The following is a 27,446-nucleotide window of genomic DNA, read 5'->3' as shown; positions in this document are numbered from 1 at the left end:
CTGACCTGAGCGAATTCTTTTTATTCGAGCAAACAGAGAGGAGCAGAGCGCGCAAGGCTCTGCCTTCTGCCCACAGCCACTCCGCACAGGCTGCCGCCCCTGATGCCTCGGTCCCAAGGCTGGCTAGTCCAGGGGTCCCTCCTGGGCAGCGGGGGCAGGAGGAACGGGGACATGGGCTGGGGGGCCCCTACAGAGCATCACTGGCCTCCCCCTCCCCCCAACGCCGAGCTGCCAACAGCCCAGATCCAGTCGAGGGGAGAGAGGAGGAACCTAAGATAACCCGCCCTGAAACAACACACCAAGAGGACCCCAGGTCTGCAGCCCGAGGCCTGGAGGAGCCCCGTCTCTCTGGCGACTTCTCAGAGCGGCAGAGCCGGGAGGTGGGGCCGGGCCGCAGAGAAGACAAGGAAAGGAAGCCCGGAGGAAACAGAGAGAGTCCCCTCGGTGTGCTGAGCGGAGGAAGGAGTCCCAGGTGCTTCTCGACAAGCGGCACTTGTCCGTCCAACAGGAAAATGGCGCGGGAAGCAGGCAGACGCCGGCTCCGGGGTCCACACTCTGCGTGGCCTGGCCTGGGCAGCATCACCTCTCCGACTTCCTGCCAAGCGTGCCCAGCACATGTGCGCACACAGGCGGACACACGCAGGCACACGTGCCACCGTCTCTGCACCGTGCACGCCTGTCTGGCCGTGCGGCTCACCTCTCCTTCACATGGTTCTGTGCCCCCGCACCCCCGCCGCTGGCCCCGTCCGTGCTACCCCCACCGTGGCCCCCGCCACTGCACAGCACCTCCGTGAGGTCGTCCATGACGGCGGTCTCTTTGGGATCCAGCAAGTTGAACTCCCTGGCGAAGAGGATGAAGTGGATGTAGAGGGTGTTCAAGTGTCCGTGCAGCTCGAGCGCCAGGGTCTCCTTGAAGTGGGACGAGTAGATGTGGGCCAGCACGTGGAACAGGTACCTGCAGATCTTCTTCACCAGGGACTCGAAGGAGCTGGGGAACTCTCGGCCTGCGGACAGGGCCGCGTCATCCTGGCCCTGCTCCCCACAGCGTCCCTCCTGCCCCCCAGAACCCTCACCAGGCAGGCAGGACCACCCCCAGCAGCCCTTCCTGAGCAGCCACCAGCACACACTTGAGTGACTTGTCCCTGGGGCCCAGCCCCCAAGAGCTGGACCTCCCGGGCCACCTCTGCGACCAGAGGTCAGAGACCCGCTACATGCCGCCCCAACCTGAACTGGACCCTGGGGTCCTGCATGCTTCCCTCTACGTGGCCTGGACCCAGGGGAGGCACATGGAAGCTCAGGATTGCCCAGAGCCCGCCAAGCCCTGTCCAGCTGGACACACCCACGCTGGCTGCTAGAGGCCCGCAGGTCCCAGAGCCTGGGGGGGAGGGCATCTTGACCCAGGGTGGCAGACGCCAGGTCAGGCAGCTGCCTGCTCCTCACCTGCAGCCACGCCCACCTCACACGGAGGGGCACTCTGAGAGACCTACCATACTTCGTGGGGAACACGTCCTCGTCCGTCACCAGCTTCTGCACCGAGCTCATGACGAAGTCGACGTACTGGGGGGCAGTGCACTTGACCTTCTTCCCTCGCTCGTCATACCAGTAGTACTGTCTGTGGGGACAGAGAGGCTGGTCACGGGCCACCCCAGCCACACAGGCACCCTGGTCCTGGGGTGAGGGGCCTGTTGCAGTCCAGAGGTGGCACCAGGTGGGTGGCCACCATTGGTGGAGGTGTGGCAGGCGCCCAGGCTTCTCCTCTGAGCCCCTGGGGACACACCTGTGGGACCTGCAGTGGTGTCTGAGAAGGGGGCTGACTGTACCAGTCTGACAGAGTCCAGGGAAGAAGACCCCGTCCTCGCACCTCCCGCCGCACTTGCTGCAGAGCCACTTCAGTCCCACTCTGTGGCCTCCTGCCAGCTCACCCCGCCCTGCCTGGCCCCGCCCACCTTGGGCTGTGCCTCGCAGTGGCTAGCTGGGGACATGAGGACACCTCAGCCAACCTCATGCTCTTCCCCAAAAACAAGGAAGAGAGAGCCGGTGCCATGTGACCTTGTTCCCACGTGATCTGGCCCTGGCCGGGACACAGTGAGGCCAGGAGAGCAGGACCCAGGGGCTGAGAGCCATCTCAGCCAGCACAGCCAGTATGCAGCATGATGCAGGGCGGTGTGTCGGGGCCACAGAGAGGAGCTCCTGGCTCCTCCTTGGACACCAGCCTCCTGTCGGCATGTGTCCACATCCCTCCCTCCTGCTCTGGAGGCTGGGGCAAGCCCGGGCCACATGGTGGCTCTCCTTCCCACCCTGCACTGAGCTGAGGCAGTGCTGCCAGGGGCTGCTTGCTGAGGACACACAGGGAGCGAGCTCCCAGACAGAGCGACCAGCACAGGCCTGTCAGGGCCTCCCTCCCCGTGCAGTGCAGGAGCCCAAGGAGGGGCCTCTACTCGAGGACGGCTGGAGCAGGGAGCGCCTGCAGCTTCACGGGGCTTGCTGTCTTAGGAAGCCCATCGGGCATGTCCTGTCCCTAGGAATCGGGCCTGTTAGCCTCAGGCCAGCTCCTGACACCCATGCCCCAGCAGGACCCGCATGGTCAGTGTCCCTGCCCTGGCCGGACTCTCTTACCGTTTCCCTGCCAGGCCCTGGGCCCCGTGAGGACAAGAGAGCACTGCTGAGGAAGGCCCCGTGCCACCGGGAGACCTCACAGGGACCGTGAGCAGGTCTGAGAGGCGGGAGTGCAGCCACGGGGTCATGGCCCCATAGCCCACCGAGTCCCCAGGGCTGGGAGGCACTCACGTATTGCACACGGCCATGGTCTGGCACGCCTCCCCCGTGCAGAACTCCGAGATAGTGCTGTACTGCAGGTTGACGTGGTGGAAGAACGTGGTGGCTGCAGGAGGAGAGGAGAGCAGGCGTGAGCTCTGCCAGCTCGCACAAGGCCACTGCCCAGGGTAGTGCTCTGTGCTTGGAGCTGGGATGGCCGGCACTGCTCACAGACCAGAGACAAACGCCCGTGTGGAGCACCAGCCTTGGGAGCAGCCACCAGCCACCGCCAGACAGGCAGCAATTACCAGGCGGGGCGGAGGCTGGTGGCCATCGGGCCTGAGCCCCCCACAATGGTGGGCAAACTTCCCACCTCAGTGAGGGCCACAACCCCTGCTTTTACACACCCCAGCTAGAACGGGGCACTGCCTGGGCACTGGTTACACAGAAGGCCGCTCCACCCCACCACGCTTCGGAGAAGAGCCAGTCCCCTGCAGAATCCTACCACGTGGGCAGGCGGCCCTCATGCGGCATTCTGTGAGCCCGAGCCCCAGGCCTGCTCAGGGCCCACACCAAGGCCCCTCAGTGCACTGCAGGGCTGGCCACCCCATGCCTCAGCGCCCAGCCCTCCTTTTTGGTAAGTGACAGCCAGGCCACTGGCCACATGGGCAGCACACCCTCTGCAGACAGAGCTCTGGGGATCCCCAAGGACCCGGAGGGCAGCCACCTGCACTGCCTCCCTACCAGCTGCAGCCACTGTGGCTCCCAGCCCAGCAGCCCCCCGCCCCCCATCCCCACGCACTGTTGCTGGCCAGCCACTCGTTGAGGTCGATCTCCCGGGGCAGCACCACCAGCTCCCTGAACTCGCAGTCGGTGATCCTGGACTTGGCGTACTCCGGCTCCAGGTACACCTTCTTCTCCTCGGCCGCAGGCTTCTTCCCGTTGGGCTTTGCTTTGGACTTCCTGCCGAGAAAAGGAGCACCGTCACCGCCCGGCAAGTGCCGGCATGGACTCCAGAAGCCCAGGAGACAGCCCGTGGGGCACCAAAGAGGCTTCTTAGCGATGCCTTGGGGTTTCTCTCCCACTGGCACCACGTGCCGTCCCCAGCCATCGTCTGGCCACCAGAGCCGTCTGGCCACTGCAAGGGCGAGGGGGACACAGACACACGAGCCGGCAGCCTGGCGTCGTGGGCTGAACCTGGAACTCTGGGCTCTCCCCCACGTGGGACGCCACAGCCCTGCAGCCATCCTGGCCCACGCCAAGGGCCTGGTGCCCAAGGCGGGACCGACAAGCAGGACACAGGGTCGGGCATCACTCACCCTGACCCATGAACAGTCCCACAGGCAGGTGGGTGGTGGGCAGGCGTCCTGCACATCTGACCCGACGGCCCCCTTCCTGAGCACTGTTATTGCCGACACCCCAGCCCCATCATCACGGGCTGCAGGCTCACCAGCATGACCCCTGTCCCGCTTGCCTCTGCTCCCTCGAGTGCAGGGAAAGGTTTCCAGGGAGAGGGAGGTGTCAGCCAAATGCTCCAGAAATCTGCAGAAATGGCCATTCCTCACTAAAGTTTTTTCTTATTTAGGAAAACAGTTCTTTCCACAAAAATGTGTGTGGCTATTTTTACATGAATGAATCCATATTTCTAACATGTCTTGTTTCCATCTGAATAGTGAACATCGGTGGCTAAACACCACGAACCAATGCTCGCTGTGCTGAGGGGCTGCATCTCCTCCTCGGTGGAGGCCGTGGCCCAGAACCAGCCTCCTGCCACTGCCCCAGGCCAGAGCCGGGCCACGGTCCCTGCAGCTGAGGCAGGCCAACGAGGTGGCATGTCCCCAAAAAGGAAAACTGCCCAAGGAGCGGCCTGGAGCCGCAGCTGGAGACGCCCGCCCAGGCTGGGTTAGACTCAGGTCGCTGAGTCTGTCACACACTGGAGCCCATGGGCAGGACGCTAGGAGGGTCCCCCTGCACACAGGAGCCCCTCCTCAGCCCTGCCTCCTGCAACCCAGGAGGGCTGTGTGGTCGGGTGCTGGCCAGCCCCAGCAGCCCACTCTCTAGGGTCCTCAGACCTGCAGGAGAAGCCAACCGCTCTCTCCTGGCCCCTGTAGCTGTCCCCATAGCTCGGGCCTGGGGCCTCGGCGGGCCTCCCCCACACCCCAGGCAAGGCCCACATGGCAGGGGGGGCGGCAGCTGGCTGTGGGGTCAGCTCCCTGACCTTACCCTTTTTTTGTTCTGTTTTGAAAAGTTGCTGGTAGTTTATTTGAGAAACAGGAAGAAAAAATGCTCCGTGAACGCCAGGGAAATGTTTTCCCTCCTGCTTCTCACAGGAGATCTTCGCCTTAAAAGGCGACGTGTGCTGGCCTCTGGGGCAGGGCCTCAGTGGCCAGTGCCAGGGGCCACCGGGTTCTGGGGACAACGGGACAGACCCAGACCTGGGGCCCTGACCCTGCCTGGGTGGGCCAGCTGGAGTGTGAGCACGGATGCCACACACTCTCAGGGGACACTCAGGGGTCCCCGTGGGGGTGAACTATTCACTGCAGACACATGTGCACAGAACCTCTCAGCGCCCCGCGGCCTCGGCCTTCTCCAGGTCGGAGCCACAGAGAGAGACCAGGCCCCAGGAAGGGCTGGGAGCACCGGGGCTCTGCTGATGCCTTGAGACACTCACTGGGAGTGGGTGGGTAGGGGGCCATGCCACTCCTTGCCCACAGCCCTTCTCCTGACCCTGGGCCCTGCTCCCAAGTGATGCCCCACCGTCAGAAAGCCAAAACTGGCCAGGAAGGTCCCGGTGCCTTTGGCCCCAACAGGTGGGACATGCCTGCAGGACACACCTTGCACCAGCGCCAGCCTCTGCACCAGCTGCACACCGTGTCCAGCGCCTGGACCAGGCTGCTCCGCCCTCCCCCACACTCACGCACACTGGCCTACGGCCACTGCAGGGCTGGTGCACACAGCCTGGGCCTCCAGGTCTGGTGACCACGGTGTGGGGACGGGGCGAGGTGGGGCCTAGGCCGTGGAGCTGGCTGCTTGACCTACCTCCACACTTTGCTACTTAGGAGCTGTGTCACCTAGTGACTCACAAACATGCCTGAGCACTAGCCTGGAGTGGCTGTTACAGGAGCGGCCACAACCAGCCACTGCCACCATCATGGGCATCACACAGGCCTGCACGCTTCCTGTCCACGAGACCCATCCAATGTCACAGCCCCCGGGCCATCTGTGCTGACCTAAACCATGTCCCTGCTGGACCCACTGGAGGTGGCTTGGGACTGCTCCCCATCGGCGAAGAAAGGAGTCTGGCTCTAGGAACATGGCCACACGCAGGAGGCCCCCACCTGCCCGCACAGAGCACCGGTGGGACGGCACCAGCTGAAGGGACACAGAGAGTGCCCAGCGCCAGCCCTGCCCCACAGCCCAGGGACGCGGCCCCAGGCACCTGGCTGGCATGGCCCCGCGCTCTGAGGAGCAGCAAGTAAATTCCAGGGTTTGAAAATGGGATGAATCTTCAAAGCATCAGTCAGGTGGCAAGGGCTGGTAGTCCCCAGGTACAGGGCGAATGCACTCCCCTCTTTTCCTAGGGCTCCCCTCAGCCTGCTGTGCATGCATTGTTGCTCCCTCACTCCCTCGCGGGTGCTGGGATAGCTCAGGCCATCGTCAGGAGAGGGATGCAGGCAGGTCTGGAAGGGACGCCCGTAGGAAGTCAGAGAAGGGTAGAGACCCTGAGAGCAGGAAGGACCAGAGGTGGCTGTGTCTGGAGATAGTCTTGAGGGACGTGGGAACTGGAAGGTCTGGGGTAGGGAGCAGGGTTACAGGAACCGAGGGTATGTGAGCAGTGGGCCCAGTGCTCAGGTGCTGGGAGGCCCCACAGAAACTGCTCCACGGACAGGGGTGCTGTTGGTAGTCTGAGAAGGGGAGCCACAGAGAGGCCGGCCAGCAGGACCCACCCTGAGCCTCAGCCAACGCTCCTCACTACAGGCTACCTCAGGGCAGGGGCACGGACATGAGAAAGAGCTGTCTGGGGGGCAGTGTGCAGGCGGGGGCAGGGGCAGCTATGTTCCTGGCGGAGGCACAGGCAGGCTCCTGCCAACCTCCTCCCTAGGGCACTGTGGGGCGCAGGGACTCAGCCCCGACCCTGGCCGGAGCTGTGGGGTTACCCTGTCACCCCTGACGGCCAGGCACAGACATGCAGGGGGCGCTGGCACTGGGGCTCTCCACCTTCCAGGGACACCTCACCCCCAAGTTTTTGATGCAGGGCCCTGGGGTGGGGCCTGAACTGTCCTAAACCTTGGAGCTTCCCGGCCTGACTGTTCTCTCAGGTCCCAACTAGCCTGGCGCCACTGCACCCCGACAGGCACAGAGCCTGGGAGACGCCATGGGACCCCTGTCCGGTCCTGTCAGATCTCCACAGTCAGACCTCCAGAGGCTGCAGCAGCCGGACTGTTTCTCCTGGTTTGACTGCCCGTGGTCAGCACCCCCAAACAAAGGGGGCTTTCATAAGCTAATGCCCCACCAGGAGGGAGACTGCCCGGAGGCAGCCAGAGGAAGGTAGGGCAGGAGCTGTGCAAGCTGCTGGCCCCAAATTGCAGCCACCGTGTGGCCACTGTGCTGTGGCCACGGGTTCCCCTCTCTCTGCCTGTGAAATAGGGGCTCTTCCTTCAACACCAAGCCCAGGTGTCACCTTCTCCTGGAGTCTTCCCAGGCCCCACTGAGCACAGCCTCAGCCCCAGCCCCGGCCCCGCGAGAGCTCACCGGGACCTCTGGGGTCCCACGCACAGCTTAGACCATGGGTTCTTCCGTGGGGCTGGGGCCATTTCCATGGCCAGCCCTTCTCCATTGTGCACACCGGTGTGCACACACCCACAGTGCACACAGGCGTGCACACACGTGGTCACCTATGCTGTCCAAGACAGTCAGTCACTTTCCCGATGGGAACCAATGACCTGGAGAGTGCCGCCAACTTGCTCACGTTTCCACATCCCCTGGTGAGCTGACCTGCTGCAGCACGGGGAGGTGGACACCAGAGGTGCCCGGAGACGGCCGGAGGCACAGACCTCACAGGTTCTAGAACTCAGCGGTTACTCCACCAGGACCACCCATCAGGCTTGGCCCACAGCCAGACCCCCACCACGGCCTGCTACTCACTCACAGTTAGACAGAACTGGGAAAGCGAGACACTTCCACTTGACAGAGGACCCACTACCATCACCTGAAGGAAAGCAGGCTGGAGCTTAACTGTGACACATCCCAAGGGACGGCTGCTCCTGACCCCCGGGGCCCCTCCAGCACTGTCCCTGACCCCCAAGGGCCTCTCTACTCCCAGCTGGGGCTGAGCCTTTGTCCTCGGGCCCCCCATGCACACGCACACGCACACGCACACTGCGCCAGGAAAGGTGCTACCCATGTGGGGGCACTGGAGGCCCTGCAGTAGAAGAGATGCAAATGATCGTGGCCAGCCGGCCATGGCCTAGGTCAGTTCTCCAGATACGGCTCCTCATGGACAGGCTCCAATCACCCGCCAGGAGACAACAGGCCACACACGCCCGCGGCGAAGGCCTATCCCGCAGGCTCAGAGGGGACGAGGCACGACTGCTGTGGCCAGAAAGAGTCACCAGCAGGCCTCCCAAATGCAGGTGCCCCTTCCTTGCAGGGGCAAACTCCCTCCCTCGAGCAGCAGGAGGTAGGCAGTTAGGGGAACCCCCGCAAACAAAGTTCCTGACCAAGTCCCGGGGGCAGCAGAAAACTGCAGCCTGACCCAGGGCAGGGACCAGGGGTCGTCTGACCAGCACCCCGTGCCCAGCGTTCACCTGAGCACTCTGCCGACGGCCTGAAGCACCATTTTGCAGCTGAGTCCAGTCTTGGGGGGCTGGCTGAGCAGAGCCCGGTCTGCGGGGAGGCTGCTGTGGTCCCCCAGCATGCTGGGGCAGCGCGGAGGTGCAGAGGGAAGTGGGAGCCCCAGCACCAACTTCGCTCCCTCCCTGGGCAGTCTGCCTGGGAGCAGGCGACACCAGCCAATGAGGACGCGCAGGGGAAAGGAGGGCTCTGGCCTGGCAGACACACAGCTGCTCCTTTCACAGGCCAGGCCAGCCCGCCTGGTTAGATGAGGGCGTGTCTCAGTCGACTTTTCAAAGTGGCGCCATGCGGGCGGTGCTGTATGGGGAGGGCAGAGCCCCAGGGAAGAACGCGTCAGCCGGGCCCTGGCACCTCGAGGCCCTTCTGACACAGCTGGGAGAGCTCTTCTGAGAGCAGGCGGCAGCTCTGCCCTGACCTCCTGGGCTGACAGCACCCCTGGCCTGAGCCCAGCCTGTGCGGCTGCAGACACGGCTGTCACCTGCAGAGTGGCGCGGCCCGAGGCAGGAGGAAGACAAGGCTGGCAGGCTTTGGGGCATCCAGACCAGGCGTGAGCTGCCCAGGGCCTTCCAGTGGGGGGAGAGGGCGTGCAGCCAAGCCTTCCTGACAGCTGCCTGCAGGTGGGAGAGCAGGAAGCACCGAAACCCGAATGGCTGACCAGAGGGGCAGAGACAGCTCACAGTCCACAAAGATCACTGAGAGGCCCCACCTAGCAAGGAGCCCTATGCTCACATCCCCACCCACCTCAGCCCTGCCCTCCACCCACCTCTCCCTCCCCAAGGCCGCATCCCACAAAGGGCCCCTCCCATCTTCTCACCTGTCCAGGTTCAACCCAGCTCAGCACTGTGGCAACTCCAAAGCCACGGTGAGGACAGAACAACAGGCAGTGCAGAAAGGCTGCCTCTGCCCTGGGGACACCACGGGGACCAGTGCAAAAGGCCCCTCTGCCCCCACAGCCACCCAGATTGTCCAGGGACAGACATCAATGGGCCAGCCACACCACCAGGCAGCTGGGGTAACTGAGCACTAAGGGGTGCTTCTAGGCTCACCATGTCCCATCCCTGCCCTGTCCTAGAGCCAGCCACCTCCGCCTGGTTCCTTCCCTGGAGCAAACAGCCCGAGACTGTGCGGTGCCCACGCCGCTGCGGGCATCTCCACTGCCAGCACAGAGCCGTGTGCATGCCTGTCCACTTCAGTACCAGCGACACAGCGTCTGCGTGCAGATCACGCTGCACAAACAGAGTCCCTTCCAAAGACCCTACTCTGGTCCCTCACCCATGGATCACTGCGACCTCCTCCGGGCTCGTCTGTAACCAGCCCCAGACATCAGAAAAGCGCAGAAATAGAGTGACATGCAGAGAAATTTGAACAGAGGCACCAGAGCTCTGAGAATCGGGAACAAGAGCTCCTGAACAACGGGGGAGCTACCAGAAACTCAAATGGACACACGGGGAACACGAGCCTGAGAGGGACTCTCATCCCCACTTGTGCGATGATGGAGCAACAGACAAAGGCCCAGACCGCCACCACTACCAACTGCAAACAGTGAAATACACAAAGCAACTGGCAGATGCTGGAGAGCATGCTGGCGCACAGGAGGCTGGTGCGGAGCAAGCACACAGCTGTGGCTGCGGACAGGATGGAGCTGCCCCATCAAGAGACTCTGCCCCTGTGGACAGAGCCACCCAACCCTCGGGCCAACCACGTGGCTGAGGATGTACAGAGCCTTGCAAACAACAGCTCCAAGGAGCCGGGCGCTCAAGCAGCCTTCCAGAGGTCGTGAGGGCAGGAAGACAGCACGCTCCCACCCAGAGCCCCACTGCAGGCTCCGCGGGGGGAGCAGACCTGCAGCAGCCCCAGAGGAAGGGTATCTCTAGACCGGCCCTCAGAAAGCTTTTGCTGAACCAACAGCAAATGAACAGCCCGCTGGAACCACCATCACGCTCCTCGTCGGAGGACCTTCAACGGCACCGCCAACCCACAGCTAACCCAAGAAATGTGCATATCAGGTGAGGAACAGAAAAATGCAACCATAACCAAGAAGACAGAAACAGACCCAAACACGAGAAAGATGCTGAAGGTAAAAACGACTTTAAATAACAAAAATAAATATATTCAATGATTCAAGGACTTAAAGGATGAATACAATGACTGAAGAGATTAGGGTTCTCAAAAATATATATATAAAATTACAAAAATACAAGCAGAAAGTTTTAGAACTGAAGATTACAATACCTGGAATGTAATTTTATGAGATAGACCGAACAGCAGATTACACAATGCAAAGAAAAGATTACAACAAAAATGTAACAAATTTGTAGAAGCCCTGGCCAGGTGGCTCAGTTGGCTGGAGTGTCGACCCATACACCAAAAGGTTTTGGGTTCGATCCCCAGACAGGGCACATGCAGGAGGCAACTGATCAAATGTTTCTCTCTCACATTGATGTTTTTTTTCTCTCTCTCTCTCCCTTTTTCTTTAAAATCAATGAAATAAACATAAGTATACTTGGGTGAGGAATTTTTAAAAATTTGTAGAATGCAGCTAAAGTTGGGCTTGGGGAACATTTATAACCATAAATGATTATGTTAAAAGGCTTAAAATCAATAATCTATACATCCACCTTAAGAAACTGGAAAAAAGAAGTACATATTAAACCCAAAGAAAGTAGAAGGAAATAAAGATGATAAAAATCTATGTCACAGAAAATGGACATAGATTTTTATCATCTTTATGAAGAATTAAACAGTTACCTTTGAAAAGTTTAAGAAAATTGATAAATTATCCAGTTAGACTGATAGAAAAGGGGGAGATGCAACCAGTATCAGAAATGAAAGACATCACTACAGACCCCACAGGCACTGAGAGGGTAACAAGGACTATAGTGAACAGCTTTATGCCAACAGAAAATGTAGATGAAACAGACAACTTGTTGCACAAGCACAAGTTACCAAAACCGATACAAGAAGGAATTAAAAACTTGAATTTATATAATTAAAAACCTTTCTACAAGGAAATGTTAGGTGTAGGTGGCTTTAAGGGTGAATTCTACCAGGTCCATAAAGAACAAATGATACAGCCCTAGCCGGTTTGGTTCGGTAGATAGAGCATCAGCCTGAGAACTGAAAGGTTCCAGGTTCAATTCCGGTCAAGGCACATGACTGGGTTGCAGTCTCAGTCCCCAGAGTGGGGCGGGCAGGAGGCAGCCAATCAATGATTCTCTCCCATCATTGATGCTTCTCTCTCTCTCTCCCTCTCCCTTCCTCTCTGAAATCAATAAAAATCTATTTTTTAAAGGAAGAAGAAATAATACCGTTCTTACACCTGCTCTTTCAGGGAACAGAGGGGGAAACAATCCCCAACTAATTCAATGAGACACAAATAAGGCAAGAACACACAGGACAAGTTACAGAGCAACATCTTCCACGAACACAGATGTACAACTGAGAGCATTAGTATAACTGAATCCAGCCTACGCGTATGAGTATACGTGTGTGAGAGGTGTGTGAGTGCGTCCACATGTAGGTGTGTGTGTAACTGCTGGGCAGAGGTGCTCCTTTATTCCTAAGCCCTCCTCCCTCACCTCCCCAGCTCCTGACCACCGCACTGGGCTCAGCCCCCGCCCGCCATGCCCACCTACTCCTCCTCGAGACTGTCTTGTTCCATTCTCTCAGGTTCTGCTCATGGTCAGCATTGGCTGCTGTGCTCACTCCACTTCTGGCACACACACAGCCTGGCACATGCCTTACCATCACCATGCCAGGGAGTCATGTCCGGAATGTCGCCCAGTGTGCTGACGGCTGCCTCCCAGCACCCACAACCATCCTGGGAATGTGTGGGACCCCCGTGCCGTCTGATTCATGACTCTGCTGAACAGGGTCGGCTTCCCGGAGCTCCTCGCTAGACCATCAGACGAGGCCTGGTGGCTCGCCCTTTACCTGCACAACTGCCTGCTTGGCAGTCCTGCGCTCATGGGAGGGATCGCCACACCCAGTGATCGCTGCTGCGCTAACTTCATCCTACGGTTTGTTTGACCTGCCACACAAATAAGAGGAAGCACTGGCGGGGTGTGTGTCCAAGGAGACAGACGGGGCAGGGGTGGTCTGGACCGTGGGGACGCTGACTCTGGAGTCACTGGCGCAGGGACTGAAACAGCCTCCTGAGGCCAGAGGTCCCACCCCACACGGTCCAGTGGGACAGGGAAGGAGCGACCCCTCTGGCGACCAAGGCCATCTCGGCACCACCCCTGCAGGTCAGCCACCAGGGTGACCATGGAAACAAGGCTCAGTGTGGGTCTGGCCACGAGACCCAAACCTGGCGTGTCCCAAGATGGGTAGAAAGGCCTTCACCTGCTCCCGAGACCTCACTGGGCTGGGAGCCCTGTGAGTGTGAGGAGGCAGGACAGAAAGGCACTGGCCACCTGGAATCCCCAGCTCCTGGGCCTCATCACCCCATCCATTCCCATTCGCCTCTGCTGCCCAGGGTGACGCCACAGGCGGGTGGGACACCTTATCTGGATCAGTCTACAGAACTGCTCCTCCAGCACACTCCGACCACTCTCCAGGTGTTTGCACCCTTGAACCTAAACTTCCAAGGGCCAGCATGGCTGCCTCCCTCCCAACCCCACAGCAGAGGGAGGGATCAGGAAAGGCAAAGGCCCCCAGCGCACCTGCCCCCACAGCCGACAGTGCCTCATACCAGAGACGCCCACGCACAGCTCGCCCCGAGGAACAGCGGAGCGGTGACAGCCCTGCCTGTCCAAGACACGCCTTGGCACCGGTGTGGGCAGGGCCAGGTCTGCCGGGTGAGGCAGAGACACAGACAGGGTGGGGCTCACCCTGTTCACCTCGCACACTCACCTGACAGCTCTGTACAACCAGGCCCCGAAGGGGAGGGAAGACCCTCTGGGTGGCAGGCCAAGGGGTAAGGCTGGAGGCCAAGTGCCCACTGAAGCCCAGCCATGGGAACGCCGGGACACTGGAGCCCGCGCAAACGGGAGGAGGGCGGCCACAGACCCTGGGGCCAGGGTGTTAGGTCACAGAAGGCAGAGAAACACCCGCACACCCCACATACCACCTAAACCGTCTGTTTCAAGTTCAAGTCAAGGCACAATTCAAGCGATTACAGTGCCTGTTGGAGCTGCCGGGTCATCCCACCTGGCCCCCAGCTACCGCTGGCCGAGGGGCAGGGTACCCAGGCCATGGGGCACCATCTCTGGCAAGTCTCCCCTCTGACCCTGCACTGCATCTGCCGAACAAGGGCCCACCAGCCTTGGGCACTGACAAGGTGGCTGAGACCCCTGAGTAAACAGCACCCTGTTTAATGCAGCAGAGCCCCGTGCTGGAGAGGCAGAGCCCTCTGCCTACCCAGGGCACAGGCCCGGACAGAGGCTGGCGCTCACTGCTCCACGGTGAGGTCACCTGGGCTCAGAAAAGCCAGTGGACTCATGGCAGGGGACAGGTGACACTGTCTCTCTTCCCTCCCCTGGCTGTCACCAGCCAAGCAGGCACCGAGCCCAGGCAGCCAGATCCAGGCTGCCTATGAAAGGGCAACATGGTCCTGCCAAGTCACTCCGCCCTCCCTGTGGTATAAAAGCCTTGGCTGCAGGATTTAGCCCAGGCTCAGTGCACAGGAAGGCGGCTCAGCCACCGAGAGGGAGCAGTGACTGGAGCAGCCACTGGCAGACCCAGGGGAGCCTGGGAGAGGCAGGAGACCATGGCTTCACAGCACCCAGAGCCGTCCCTCACTCCTATGGACCTGGCAACCTGCTGGTCCTCCAGAAACACTGGGAATCTTTAAAAAAAAAAAAAAAAAAAAAAAAAAAAAAAACCACTGAAATCTAAGAAAAAAAACAGCCTAGCCTGGGAAAATGCCAGGGAGAGACGGCAGTGCCCTCACTGTGGAAGGGCAGTGGAAATGTTCCCAGAGAGGGAGGGAATCCCGAGAGGCACAGGCTGAGGGCCCAACGGGCGGAGAAGGACTTCCCACCCCCTGGTCACCCTGCAGACCCACAGGGAGGGGCGGTTCGTTCCCTGAGCCCAGGGCCCCAGGCTATCCCCTCACAGGAAGGCCACCATCAAGGGTCAGGGGAGAACGCAGTGAAGTATAGACTGGAGATGCCCCATGCCCGTGAGCACACACGGGCCCATGGAACCCCGTCTGCCTGGGCTGCAGCTCAGCGAGGGCGAGGGAGAGGGTCAAAACCCACCACCGGGCTCTGTCCCCGAGAGCTTTGCTGCAGCCACCCTGCCAGCCGGGCCTCATCTACTTCCCTTCCTGTGGTACCACGCGCCTGGGCAGGGCGTGCCCGTTTTTTTATGGAGGGAATGACACTCAGCAGGTCACAGGCAGAGATATGGGGGTGGCCATGCTGGGAGAAGGACCCTGGTCCTCCTCCTGGATGCCCTAGCGGCCAAGGTGAAAGGGCACATTCCCCTCTAATTGGAAACGAGTTTTCTCTTTGGAATGAGAGGGGAGGCATAAGATGTGGGTGTGCCCGGAAGGGAGAGGAATGCCGAGACGCCACGGTCCATACTTCAGATTCCCGAGGGGAGACCCAGAGAAGCCCGGGGAGGAGACGCTCAGCACGGAGCAGGGGCCAGGGACAGGGGGCTGGGCAGGAGCCAGGACCAGCCCTAGGGATCTTCCAGGTGACCAGAAGGCAGGCCGCAGCCTTGGTTCTTCATGACGGGGCGTTCAGCACTGGCAGGGCGACCAGCGGGGGGGCTCCCGTACCACAGTCCCCTCCCTCTCCCTTCAGCACTGGTCCCCTCAAATGCTTCCTGAAAGAGGTTCCTAGGAGGAAGGGGTTCCCAGGAGGAAAGGGGTCATGGGAAGAATGGGGTTCCCAGGAAGACGGGGTCACAGGAAGTGCTCTCTCCTGGACTGCACTGAGGAGGGTTCCCCCACAGCATCCTGAGGACCGTGTTTAGCATGTGGGTGGGACTGTGCTTGGTTCCTGGTTTTGGGAACTTTCCCTGTACCTGGTGTCTGAAACATCACAGCTGTGACCCCAGGCCCTTCACACGGGAGCCTGTTCCACCTGAACTCGCTGCTTGCGGATCCGGAAAACTGCCGAGTTCCTTTAACTCGTCCCTCTGCTTCCGGCTCCTGCTGGGCCCACGTGGCCGCAGCTCCCGCATGGACGGACACATGGATGCTCTGCACCTCCCCTGCTTGCCAGGTGCCCACGCCAGGCTGATCGACTTGCTGAGAAGTGCACCCATTTCCCTCCGGTCCTTTAGTCAGGATTTCGGTTTGCTGCGGCCTCTCATTGCCCCGCGTTCTCATTCATTCTCTGGCTGCTCTTCTCGTGGGGGCTACGCAGTCCTAGCGTCTCTGAGGAGAGTGGCCACAGCGGTTTCTGGTGTTCAGCCTGTGCCCTTTTCTGCTGGCCTTGCTCTATCTTATGCAGGTTTTCCTCAAAACACCCGGGGAGCCCGCCACCCACTCCTGTTTCACAGTGGGCACTAAGAGCACCCTGGCAGCTCCAGGGCAGTGGGGCTCTCGGGGGGTGTCACTGGGCGCCACCTGGCTCGCTGGCAGCACACGGAGGACGACCCCTCCACTCTCAGTTCTGGGGGCCCTTCTCTTGGGTTGGTCAGACTTCCCCCATTCTTCTGCCTGGAGGAGACCTCAATGCTGGGGTCTGGGACCAGAGTGGCTGGGGGACATCAACATGCTGGCTGGGGGACATCCTTGATGCTTGAAGGTGCCCCCTCAGGGCAGACAGCAGGAGTGGGGGGGTGACTCACTGCTGCTTCTCCAGCTCACCCCTTCCCGGCTCCTGGGCCCTACCAATGTGGAGCTGGTGGAGGTCCCTCAGCGGCCCCTGCTGGCCCTGGCTCACCTTTCCCAAATCCACATTCCATCCCATCATCAGCTTCCCAACATCCAATGCTGTTTGTGCTGTCTCCCATCCTGTGCTTCTGTGGGTTCTACCTCCCAGAATTCCCTTTGCTCTCATTTCAGTGGGGGTGGGAGGGAACAAGTCCAATTACAAGGCCAGTCCTTGGTTCCGGCAGCAGGTCCATGTGCGATACAGGATGTGGGCAGACAGCCCAGCTCCCTTCCCGGCAGCACCGGCATCTCCAGCACACAAAGGGGCTGCTGGCATCAACAGGAGCTCTGCTCACTGACGGCAGGGCCTCCCACCCGGCTCAGGACCGCTCACGGAGGAGGGCCCAGCCCTGCGTGGATGTCACTGCGCTGGATGGCAGGACTGGACGGTGCCCTAACAGCCTCTCCCGAAAGGCTCAGCCCCACCCACTTCCTGCCAGTATCACAGGATGACCCTCCAGGTAGGTCCTAGCCCCACGGCACCACCCAGTCAGAAAGCCATGGCCTTGACCCAACCCTGAGGGTCAGTGTCCAAGGCCATGACTGTACCCAGGTCCCAGCCCAAGGCTTCCAAACAAACACCACTGTCTCCCTGGGGGTGCTGAGAGGCCAAGAACAAGCACAAATCTGTCCTCTACTGGACCCTCAACACATTGCTAACTGAGCCTCATCGCTGCCCAGAAGGGGGTCTCTGACCTGCCGGGATGCACGCAGCACCTCGTGTTGGGGGTCCCCACCACCGCTACCCATGCCCACCCCCACCTGAGATTCCAACACCACTCAGAGGTTTGTGTGGCTCAGGAAGGTCCTGATCTGCTGGAGTCACAGGCACATCCCTGATCCTGGGGGACACTGGCCCCAGGGTGTGGTGGGGGGGTGGGCATTCACGTTGGTGGAATGTATCACACGTTTTGGCCTGGACAGCGGGGGTGCGCCCCTGAGGTTTCACTTTGCAGTTACACGTGCACAGGTGCCTGAGGTGGGCCTGGCCAGTCCAGCCCTCAGCAGGCCTCAGTCTGTCCCCGTGAAACCAACCTTGCTACTCTCACCCTGCCCTGACCCCTCCGGCTCCCAGCAGCCCACGGTGGCATTTGTGGATGACATGGTACCTGTTCCACACTCATGTGGTCTGGTACAGAGCTGCTGCTCCCCACCACTGTAGTCACCTGCCCCAGAACCTCAGCCTTCCTGCATGGTCGACAGCGCCCCCTGGTGGACCATCTATCTACTTGCACTGCCAGGGACCTGTCTTCCCTGGTAACAGGACAGGGGAATCAAGGTGACTCTTTAAGTCCTGGAGTCTGGACAGACCTTCTCTCTCCTCCCGAGAGCCCTCGAAAGTTCCCCCATGGCCGGCCTGGTCTGCACACCTTAGCCTCTGGGAACCATGTCTAGAGGTCCAAAAGGCAGCAGTGAGATGGGAGCATTCGGACCACCCCAGAGGCGAGTGGGATAGTGGACTTGGAGCAGAGAGCAGTGCACCGACCCGGCACCAGCCTCCAGCCTCAGGCCCCTGGCCAGCTACCGGCCTCGATTTCCTACCTACAAATGGGACGCTGACCTCCAGCCCAGTGTCCTGAGTGAGCAGAGGAACCCATCACCAGCTCCTGGATGCCCTGGGCACCCAGGGTCTGCTGCGCAAGAGCAGGGCGCCTGGGCCGCCAGGAGCAGCCCCTCAGGAAAGCCGAATCTCCTGCTGTGCAGTGACAAGGCCAGTGCACACAGACAGCGCCAAGCATGCTGCTTCCAGGAACCCATGACATGGGACTATGCCGCCCTCTGTCTTCCTAGCGCCTCTGCATGGCGAGTGGAGCTGAGGAGCGAGGAAGAAAAGTCCTTTCTCAGCCGTGACCAGGTGACTCTAAACAGCATCCGGAGAATGCCAGGAGCAGCCTGCAGAGGAAAACTCACAGAAGGTAATAGAGATCACAAACAGGCTCACCCCACTAACAGCGAAACACAGGTGACAAGACAGCAGAGCCCTTGAAAACTGGCAGCCCCCCCAGAGCAGGCCCTTGGCCACTCAGCAGGCACAAGCTAACAGAAAGTATGTGACAAAATGTATCAACGAGGGGAGGGCCACCTGACTCCCCTGGTAAAAAAAAAAAAAAAAAAAAAGCAACAGACAGATGCCCATGGCCCCTGCTACACTGTTTCCAGCCACCACACATGGAAACAACCTAGTCCGCCAGGTTACAGTCCCACTGGACTGGCTCCCAACCACCAGCCGGGAAGAGGCCACAGCAGGTCTCAGCAAGACCCAGAATAGGGAACAAAGACAAACGCCGGAGAGAACACTCTTCTTGTCCAGGTCTAGGGGGTGGAGAAGGAGACGGGACACTGGCATCTCACCTTCCATCCGTGGGAGGTGACACAGATATCACTTTACCTTGCGTCTCTTTACACAGTGAAGAAAGGCATGCCGTCCAACAAGGCCCAGACCCGTGTTGGGACCACCTCGCAGACAGAGCACAGCGTGCTCCCCTGCCTCTGGTGGCTTATTCTCAGTGTGGTCCCCGAGTCCAATGAGAAAATGCAAACGACACCAGGGGAAGAGCAGGGTGCCCAGGAGCCCTGAGGGGCACGGACCCAACAAGCCACAGGCTTCTGCTCTTCAGAGAGAAGCCTCAGGAAAGCTCGAGGTCCTCTCAGGCGGTCTGCATCCCACACGGCAGAGTTATTACCTTTCAGCTAAAACTCTTCTCATTTCCTTTACGAGCCCTTCTTTGTCCCACTGGTCACTCAGAAATGTGTCTCCTAGCTCCTAAATACAGATGATCTTTGTGGCTGAGCTCTGGTTGATTCACTTTGGCCAAGAACATGCTCCGGAGAGTTTCCATTTGCTGAAATCTGCAGAGGTTCCCGTCAGTAGATGTTCCCAGTGCTTAGAGGGTGTGCAGTCTGCCGTTGGTGGGCACTCTATTCTCTGCATTAGGTCAAATATGTGCACCGTGGTTTTCGAGTCTCTGCTGCTGGCACATGTGGTCAGGGGACCGCTACGCTGAGCCTCTGTGATGTGCCCCTCCCGCCACTGCATGAGTGCAGGGCAGGTGGGTGGGTTCAGCCCCAGCACCTTCCTGGACCCCGGGCCAGTTCCACATCCTCCCAAGGGCTGTTTTTTTCAGCTGAATAACTTCCATTGTGTATACAGACCACGTTTTCTTTATCACCATCCACAGACACTTAGACTGTGTCCATGTCTGGGCTGTTGAAAATAATGCTGCAACGAACATGGGAGTGCAGATAGCTCTTCAAGATAATGATTTTGTTTGGATACAGATCCAGTAGTGAGACTGTGGGATCATAAGGGAGTACTTTCCCGAATTTTTTTGAGGAATCTCCACACTGTTCTCTACAGTGGCTGCACCAAATGTACATCTCCACCAACAGTGTGTGGGGGCTCCTGTTCTCCATGGCCTCACCAGCACTTGCCTCCCGCCTTCCCAATGAGGTCTCTTCACTGGAGCCTGCGGGCTGTGCTCTCTGCAGCTGCTCCCAGCTTTGTGTTTAGCCTGGCGGTGCAGGTGTGGGGTGAGGACTCGGCCACGACACGTTCCCCAGTCGCCTGTTGGTGCTCTCTGCACCAGCTCCACCATGGGGGAGGCAGTGGTGCCCCTAACAGAACCATCTCAGGAGACAGTAGATACTGCTGCCTTCCTGGGGACAGTTCAGACCTCAGGGACCAGCAAACCACCAGTGCTCCTCCCTCCCTAAAACATGAGTCCAATGAGAAGGAGGCAGTAAACGAGGAGAAACTAGCACAAAGCACCCAGAGGAAGCACAGCTCCCCCGTGGCCACTGCCCGCTCCTCAGTCCTGTGCAGAAAGTTGGCATGGAGCACGGCAGGGCTGACAGCTGCCAGTCAGCCTGGAGGAGGCCCTGAAGACAACTAGGGCACCACAAGACGACACACTTATTTTTACATGAATTATAAGTGCCAGGAACTCACAGCAGAATTCAGGGAGTCCAGCATTTCTTCACCCAAAAAGGTAGGAGGCCATCCCAGTAGGAACACAGGTTTAATGACAAAACGTTTCTGAGCCCCACAGTGACATCCCAGAGGACGGCCTCTCCGCTCTGACTGAAAACGTAGGAGCCAATGTCAGCACAGCCCCGGGCCACGGCACCGCCAGCCCCGTAGCCCCAGCCAGCAGCAGCCCTGTGCACGCAGCCACGCTGCTTCCCGAAGGCCAGGCAGGGTGGCAGCAGGGACAGCCTGCGTGGTGACAACTTGACCACAGGACACACGCCCCGTGCCCTCAGTGCCTCCTCGCTCTGGGGCTTCAGCACATCAGTGTCCCTGACACTAGCAAACCTGACTGCAACGACGACGCTGCCATGACCAGGGCCTCCGAGAAGCCACGTCAGCCACACCACTGCATGCAGGGCTGGGAGTCCTCCCCAGAGCTGGGTGCCGAGGCTCAGGGAACTGTGACTCCCACGACGGCCTGACACATATGGCATGCCAGGTGGGCACCCGTGCCTCCTGTCAGTGCCCCTCCCAGGACCAGGGCCTGCAGGGCAGATGCCCACTGCCAGCATTCGCGTGGTGGCTGCCACAGGCAGGCTCAGGGTGCAGCATGCGCGCCTGTCCCCCACCACAGACGAGCCTCACAACGTCGCACTAAGTGACCCAGCCACAGAAGACCACAGGTGTGGTTCACCTACACATAATGCCCAGAACAGACACATCCACAGACAGAGAGAAAACGAGTGGTTTCCGGGACGGGGCGGGGGCAGGGGCAGAGCGGGGAGGCACTGCTGATGGACATCGGATTTCTTCTGGGGTGAAGGCAACATTCTCAAATTAAACTGTGGTGATGGTTACCCAACTCTGTAATTTCACTAAAAATTACTTAATTGTACGCTCGAAACAAGTACACTTTATGGTATGTAAATTATACCTCAATGAGGCTGTTACAAAAATAGCCTAGAGACTGGGGCGAGCTCAGTCGGGTCCCCTCATAACCAGGCTCAGTGGCCAGCCACCAGCAACACCTGCCCAGGAGGCAACGTGCGACAGCCACTCAGTCCCTGAGATACAGGCAGGCAGGCTCCACCCAGCACAGGACTCCTGCAGGCAGAACCACAGGCCAGAACGCCTTGCGGCTCAGCTCAGCAAAGACGGTCGACTGGCCAAGAGCTCCCAGAGCCATGCACTGGGCACTGCATCTCCTTGTGGTAGGTTTATCTCCTTGGCCAGAGCCAGGAAGCTCTGACTGACACCTCACCTCAACTGCTGCTTGGAGGAGCAGGGCGTGTCTGTGTCAAGGTGTCCGCAGCCCCAGGAAGGGGGAAGAGGGCTCCTGGGGTGTGCTTGCGACCCCTAGCTTTGGGCCCCAGCCGGAGGGTGGGTTGTCCCTGCAAACAACACCCTGTGGGCCCACCCAGGGCCAGGAGGAGGGCGCCCAGGTTTGCCCCCGCAGTCAGAAGAGGGAGGAAGTACATTTCCTCTTCTGTATGTCCAGAGCTTGGAAGCTTCTGCATTGTGCTTTCTGTTGGTAAAATTTACACTGCACTTCTCTCGTCTGCTCATAAATGCCCACGGCTGCCAGTTAAGGATAAGACACAAATTTTCCCCAGACGCTGCCGCAGACATCCTTGAATCTGACGTGGCTCCCACAGCCTCTCTTGGGGCTGCTTCCTTCCCAGGGGCCAGGCTGCCACCTTGCTATCAGCTTCCCAGGGTGGAGACAGCCAGGGACTGAAGAGGCAGACCACACAAGAGCGGTGACCCTTTGCAAGTTAGAAAAAGAAAGTGCTACACCTACTGCAACAGCCAGCTCAAGGCCAAGCACAGGAAACACACGGTGACACAGATGCACGCAAGCCACACACCAAGAAGCTCCTCTCTGAGTCAGGCCGGCAGATTCCAGAGGCAAGCTGCAACGTGCGGCGTGGTTTCTGGCTTCCGAGCAGGTTTCCTGAGGGACCTCCCTTCCCTCAGATGCAGCCGGGAGAGCTGAAGATAGGCCTCCCCATTACTCAGCACAGCCCTTCCAGTGACAAAAGCCACACTGGTATGACAGTGGTCACAGCCGGAGGGATCTTTAGTGCTACATTAGTGGAGTCCATACTTTGTCACCTGAGATGGAACTGATGCAAAGAAACTCTTTCTTAGAAAAACAGAATAAACAGCATTTAAAACACAAAGAGAGAACTATATTGCAAACTACATGGCTGACACTGAATGGTGTGAATTAATAAAAATAGCAAGGAAGTATAAAAAAACACATTTCCTGACATCTCCCAGGCTGAAACCCAGTTGAAGAATTGAGGGCCAGCTCAAGCCCCAGTGCTGAGCGCACAAAAGGCGTGCAACGGGTGCAAGCGCCACTGGCTGGCTGTCCTCGCTGGAGTGGAGGGACCGGTTAAGTGAGAAGTGGACCCGAGTGGGAGACATCTTCAGGGCTCTGCTACTCACCCACTCTGTGGCTTAGTCTAGGCCAGTGGTTGGCAAACTCATTAGTCAACAGAGCGGCAAACCAGTTTGCCGACCGCTCTTTGCCGACCACTGGTCTAGGCCTTGCATCGTCCTATTTTCCAGGAGCTGCTCAATAAACATGTGGGAGGGACAGAGGGGCACCTGGGCCCTGCTGGCTCCAGCATCCTAGGACAGCACATTGAAAACAAACTCCTGAGGGAGATCAGTACTTGACAAATGAGATTATACCCCTTTTGAACACAGTGGGAGGGGTTCTAGTTAAGGAATTATGGAAGAATTCATGGTTTATAATGTCCAATATGCAACCCACTGAATTTAAGAACACATGCTCCCAGCCCCACGCTTCCTTCCTACTCCACAAAGACCTTCCCCCTCCTTTCCCGGACTTCAGTGTCCAGACAAGCCTTTCCATGAGCCGGAGGCTAACGGCAACAGAAAACAAACCACCAACACCCTCTCCCCACATCTCAGTGTCCTTCTGGAACTGCCCACTGCACAGCCAGGCAGAGCGGACGCTCCTTCCCTTCCCAGGGGCCCATGGAAGCAGCAGCTCCAAGCATTGTCCCTTTCAGATCTGTCTTCCTCTAGTCCATCACCTGGACCAGCCACCCCAGAAGTGGGCCCAGCAGATGGGTGCTCCAAGGGCCTTCCACAGATGACTGCCTGGGTGCCAAAGTCTTGGCAAGGACCTCAAGAACCAGTCCCTTCTAAGCCTAACTAGTTAGTTTCTGGATAGTCACAGCGGTGACAGCGGAGTCCACAAAGCACAGGCGTCTATCCAGTTAAATGACTGTCTGCTGGTCAGTTTCCAGGCCCTGGAGTACCTGCTTCCTATGGACACAAGCACACCATCTTTGCAGAGAAGGGGCAAAATACCAAAATACCAGCAGCTGCTTCCTCAGCAACTCAGCTGATCAGGCTGGTCCTTCCCACACAGGCACTGTGAGTGTACTCGCTGAAACAGGCTTACTGGGAGGCCAGGTTGTCCCCAATACAGTCCCTCCCAATAAATGCAGAAAGCCAGTGTCTGCAACTCAAAACAAGGCAAACAGCCGTTAGCCTTCAGAGGCCTCCTACAAAACACCTCAGGTAGGGACGCAGCGCACAGCAATGCCAAACACGGTGTCAGTGCTCACCCTCCCCCAAAGCCATCGGCAAGCACCACAACTTCCACTTCACAGGAGGAGGTCAGGAGAGGTATGTGGCCACCTGAAGTCACACAGCTAGCAGCAGCAGGGCTGAGTAGCAGTGCTGCCTCCCCAAGAAGCCAAGTGAGCCGGCCACACCAAGGCTGGTCCCCAGCATCACCCACACGCTGCCCTGACCCCTGCACTCTGGCTCCCCACCTACCCCCACCACACTTGGCACTTCTCTCTGGCCTCTCAAATAATTCCCTCAAGTTGCTTGTCCCTCCTGGGATCCCCCTTTCCTAGACTACACACAACCTTCAGGCAAAGGTGGATGGATCTTCTAACCCATCGCCTTGGTTATCCAACAGCACCCTCCACTCTGCCCTTTACCCAGCAAGGGGAAACAAAGACCTTCCCCCTCCTTTCCCGGACTTCAGTGTCCAGACAAGCCTTTCCATGAGCCGGAGGCCAACGGCAACAGCTCCCCCAACTCCAACTCCAGCTCCAGCCCTAGCCCCAGCCCCTGAGTAAGGAACCTGCCTCCGGAGAAGTGCTAGTAAAATCAGGGCTAAGGACAGATGGAGCTTGGCCCTCAAAAAGTAAACGGTTAGAACAATCACTTTAGCCACTAAACTTTTTGGAGACGGTGTGACATTTTACCTCGTTTCTCTCATTTCCAGCTAAACACAAAAGCAAACTGGAGGGGAAGCCCAGCCCGCTGCTCCCAGCCCCACGCTTCCTTCCTACTCCACCCGTGGCCCGTATCCGCCGATCGCAGCGCGGCGTGCGCCTCGCCCACCGCACCCTCTCCACCCCCCCAGCCTCGCCCGGCTCATCCTCCTCCCGAGTCCGGCTGACGGGTCAAGTTGGGCTACTTTGCTTCGTTTTCCTCGATTTTAAGGAGCTGCTCTCTGTCGGTGCTGAAGTTATTTCTTCTAGAAGCAAGTTCCCCTCAGCGACCGGCGAGAGCAGCACCCGGTCCGACCTCCCCGGGCGCCCGACACCCAGCAGCGAGGTGTGGCCGGCCTCCCCTGGGCCGGCTCGCGGGGCGCGGCGGGCAGCGCGGGCGCCGGTCCTGCCCAAACCGAGCCAGCTCCGCTCCCGATATCCCGCGTCCGGCCCCGCCGCAGCGGCTCCCAGGCTCGCGCCCCGCCACGCGCCCCGGCCGGTCACTGGCCCGGCGCCCCGGTCCCCAGTCCAGTCCCCATGGAGCCGCCCCTGCCAGCCCAGCCCGCTCCACCCGCACCGGATGCCCTTGACCGGCGGTGTCCGCGGCGCGCCCCGAGTTCCCTCCCGCGGGCCCGGCCCTCCCGCCCGGCCGCTCGACTCACCCCATGAGCCAGTCCATGGCTGCGCGGGACCCGCCGCGCCCGCCGCCCGACACGCTCGGCCCTCAGCCCGCGGCGGCCGGAAGTAAACACTCGCTCGTACACTCCCACACGCGTACCGCGGCGCCGCAGGAAGTGACGCTAGCGCGCCGCCTGCTGGGAAATGTAGTCCCTGCGGCCCCGCTCCCTTGCATCTCCCCGCCCGCGCCGCCCGGAGAGTGTACCCTGCTGTCCGCCCCGGTCTTGGGACTGACCTCAGAACCTAGACTGTCCTTCGCTCCTCGAACTGTCCCCCTGCAGCCCGGACACCCCGGACTGTGTCTTGGCGCCCTGGCTGTCCATTCACACCCTGGGCTGTCCACCGCTCTCCGGACTTCCCCCCCCACCCGCCCCCCAACGCCCCCCAACGCCCCGCCGGCTCCTCGCACCAGAAGGAAGCAGCCCCTCACCCCTACTCGCAGAGGGGCCCCTCCCTCCAGCCCTGCCCTAGCCTCCAGATCCCCTCCTGTCGCCTCTCTTTCTCTCCAGGCTCAGAAAGTCTCAGGTATCAGCAGGCAGGGCTCTCAGTTGCCAACAGCAGAAAGGTCTCAGGTGAAAGGAATTTATGGACGGATATAGGTGCCCGCAGCATTGCCAGGAGAGGTGGAGAGATGGAGAACTGAGCCCACGCGCCGGTCACAGCGGCCTCTTCTGTGATTCTGAGCCCCTGCATCCTGCAATCCCCCAAGGTGGAGACCAGCAAGTAAAACCTGTCAATCCTAGCCTCCCTCGCAGCAGCGGGAGGCCAGGGACGTGGTATGGCCGATGAGGTGAACCAGAGGTCTCCCTCCCGAGTGACCAGAAGAGGCTGGGGCTTCTGCTGCTTGGGCATGATGCCTGGAGGCACAGAGCCATCTTGGGACCATGACAGTGGAAGCCACTGGGAACAAAAGACAGAGCTTGGGACATGGGTGCCTTCAAACAGCTGCCTCGCCAGCCCCAGGCTGCTTCCCTCCAGGTCCTAGACATTTAAGAAATGTAGGCCCTTCCTACCGACATGTGAGGTGCAGAACTGGGATGTTGAAGGCGGCACTGTTGCCACTGGTGATGCCAGAACCAATGTTCCTGGATGCAACCGTGTGACACTGCACTGGGGTGGACGCTGGGCAGCAGGCTGACGGGAAAACTAGGTCCGTTGCCTGCTCCCAGCTGCACCAGAGGTGGGCAGCCTCTAGAGTGAGAGTCAGCAAGCGAGGATTCCTAGGAAGGAAGTTAGTCCACCCAAGTTTGCTGCTTTGCACTGACAAATGCCACTGTTCCCTCACCTACAGGTCCAAAGAGAGAGAGAGAAAAAAACGTGCTGCCCACCATAGTGCAACTGCCCTTTATACACTTGAAACTGCTCACCCCTCTCTAAGGGCCCAGCCTGAGTGTCGCCAGCGACCGCCAGGATGCAGAGACATCCCTTCTCCCTTCATTCCTTGGTGACTGTGAAACTCCTGGCGGAAACTACAGAGGTTTCCACCAACAGCCACTGAGACAGACAAGTGAGGAGACACAGGAGAGAGGTTCCCTCCACGTGTGATGTCTCAGAAGGGAAGAGCATGCAGATACTGCTGGGGTTTCTCGCTACCACTAGGCTTCCTTTTCCCAGTCCACGTTCACTCTGCCTCTAGCCAGCCCCGCGGCGGGCTACATCTCCTCCTGGTGCAGGGACCCAAACCACCCTTCCTGAGGAACAGGGGCTTGGTGACCCCACCAGCCATGGCACTGCTCTTCCATTAGCTGTGACAATAGCTTGCGGTCCTAAGAATGCTTCAGGCAACCCCCAGGGCCCATCCATCTTCCTTCCTGTCCCCACTGTGCACCAGCAATCCTATGTCCCCTCCATAGTCGGGGGTTCAGCTCTCAGCTCTTCCACTTACTGGCGGGTGGCTTGGACAACTTGTTTAACACCCTGTGACTCAGTTTCCTTATTAGAATAATGAGAATAATGTTGCCAGATGTGTCATAAGGAACTTCATGAGGTCACAATGTAGGTCGGGGGTGGGGAAGTGGGAGGTATGACTGGGAGTATCGGGAGTGTGACCCACCTGTTCAGGCAGCTTACCTGTGCTCAAGGC

General features: G+C 59.5%; 1 protein-coding gene across 2 annotated transcripts; it reads right to left on the bottom strand.

Moving 5' to 3' along the window:
- MOB2 (MOB kinase activator 2) lies at positions 1 to 25,447 on the bottom strand (the record flags this gene model as incomplete). 2 transcript variants are annotated; one of them, XM_080643058.1, is made up of 5 exons in its annotated part: positions 1 to 1,004; positions 1,488 to 1,612; positions 2,788 to 2,881; positions 3,557 to 3,717; positions 25,348 to 25,447. In XM_080643058.1, 5 exons carry the CDS (start codon positions 25,362 to 25,364, stop codon positions 694 to 696), a joined length of 708 nt encoding a protein of 235 aa, XP_080499184.1. In that variant the 3' UTR covers positions 1 to 693. The 2 variants fall into 2 exon arrangements, with proteins under 2 accessions (XP_080499184.1, XP_080499185.1); XM_080643059.1 differs by lacking the exon at positions 25,348 to 25,447 and adding an exon at positions 8,562 to 8,671 and having other exon boundaries at positions 7 to 1,004.
- Positions 25,448 to 27,446: the final 1,999 nt, after the last annotated feature.

This window comes from Plecotus auritus, assembly GCF_963455305.1.
Source record: "Plecotus auritus genome assembly, chromosome: 9".
Lineage (NCBI taxonomy): Eukaryota > Metazoa > Chordata > Mammalia > Chiroptera > Vespertilionidae > Plecotus > Plecotus auritus.
The sequence above is the reverse complement of the archived record's forward strand: the minus strand, read 5'-3'. Positions and strand labels throughout refer to the sequence as shown.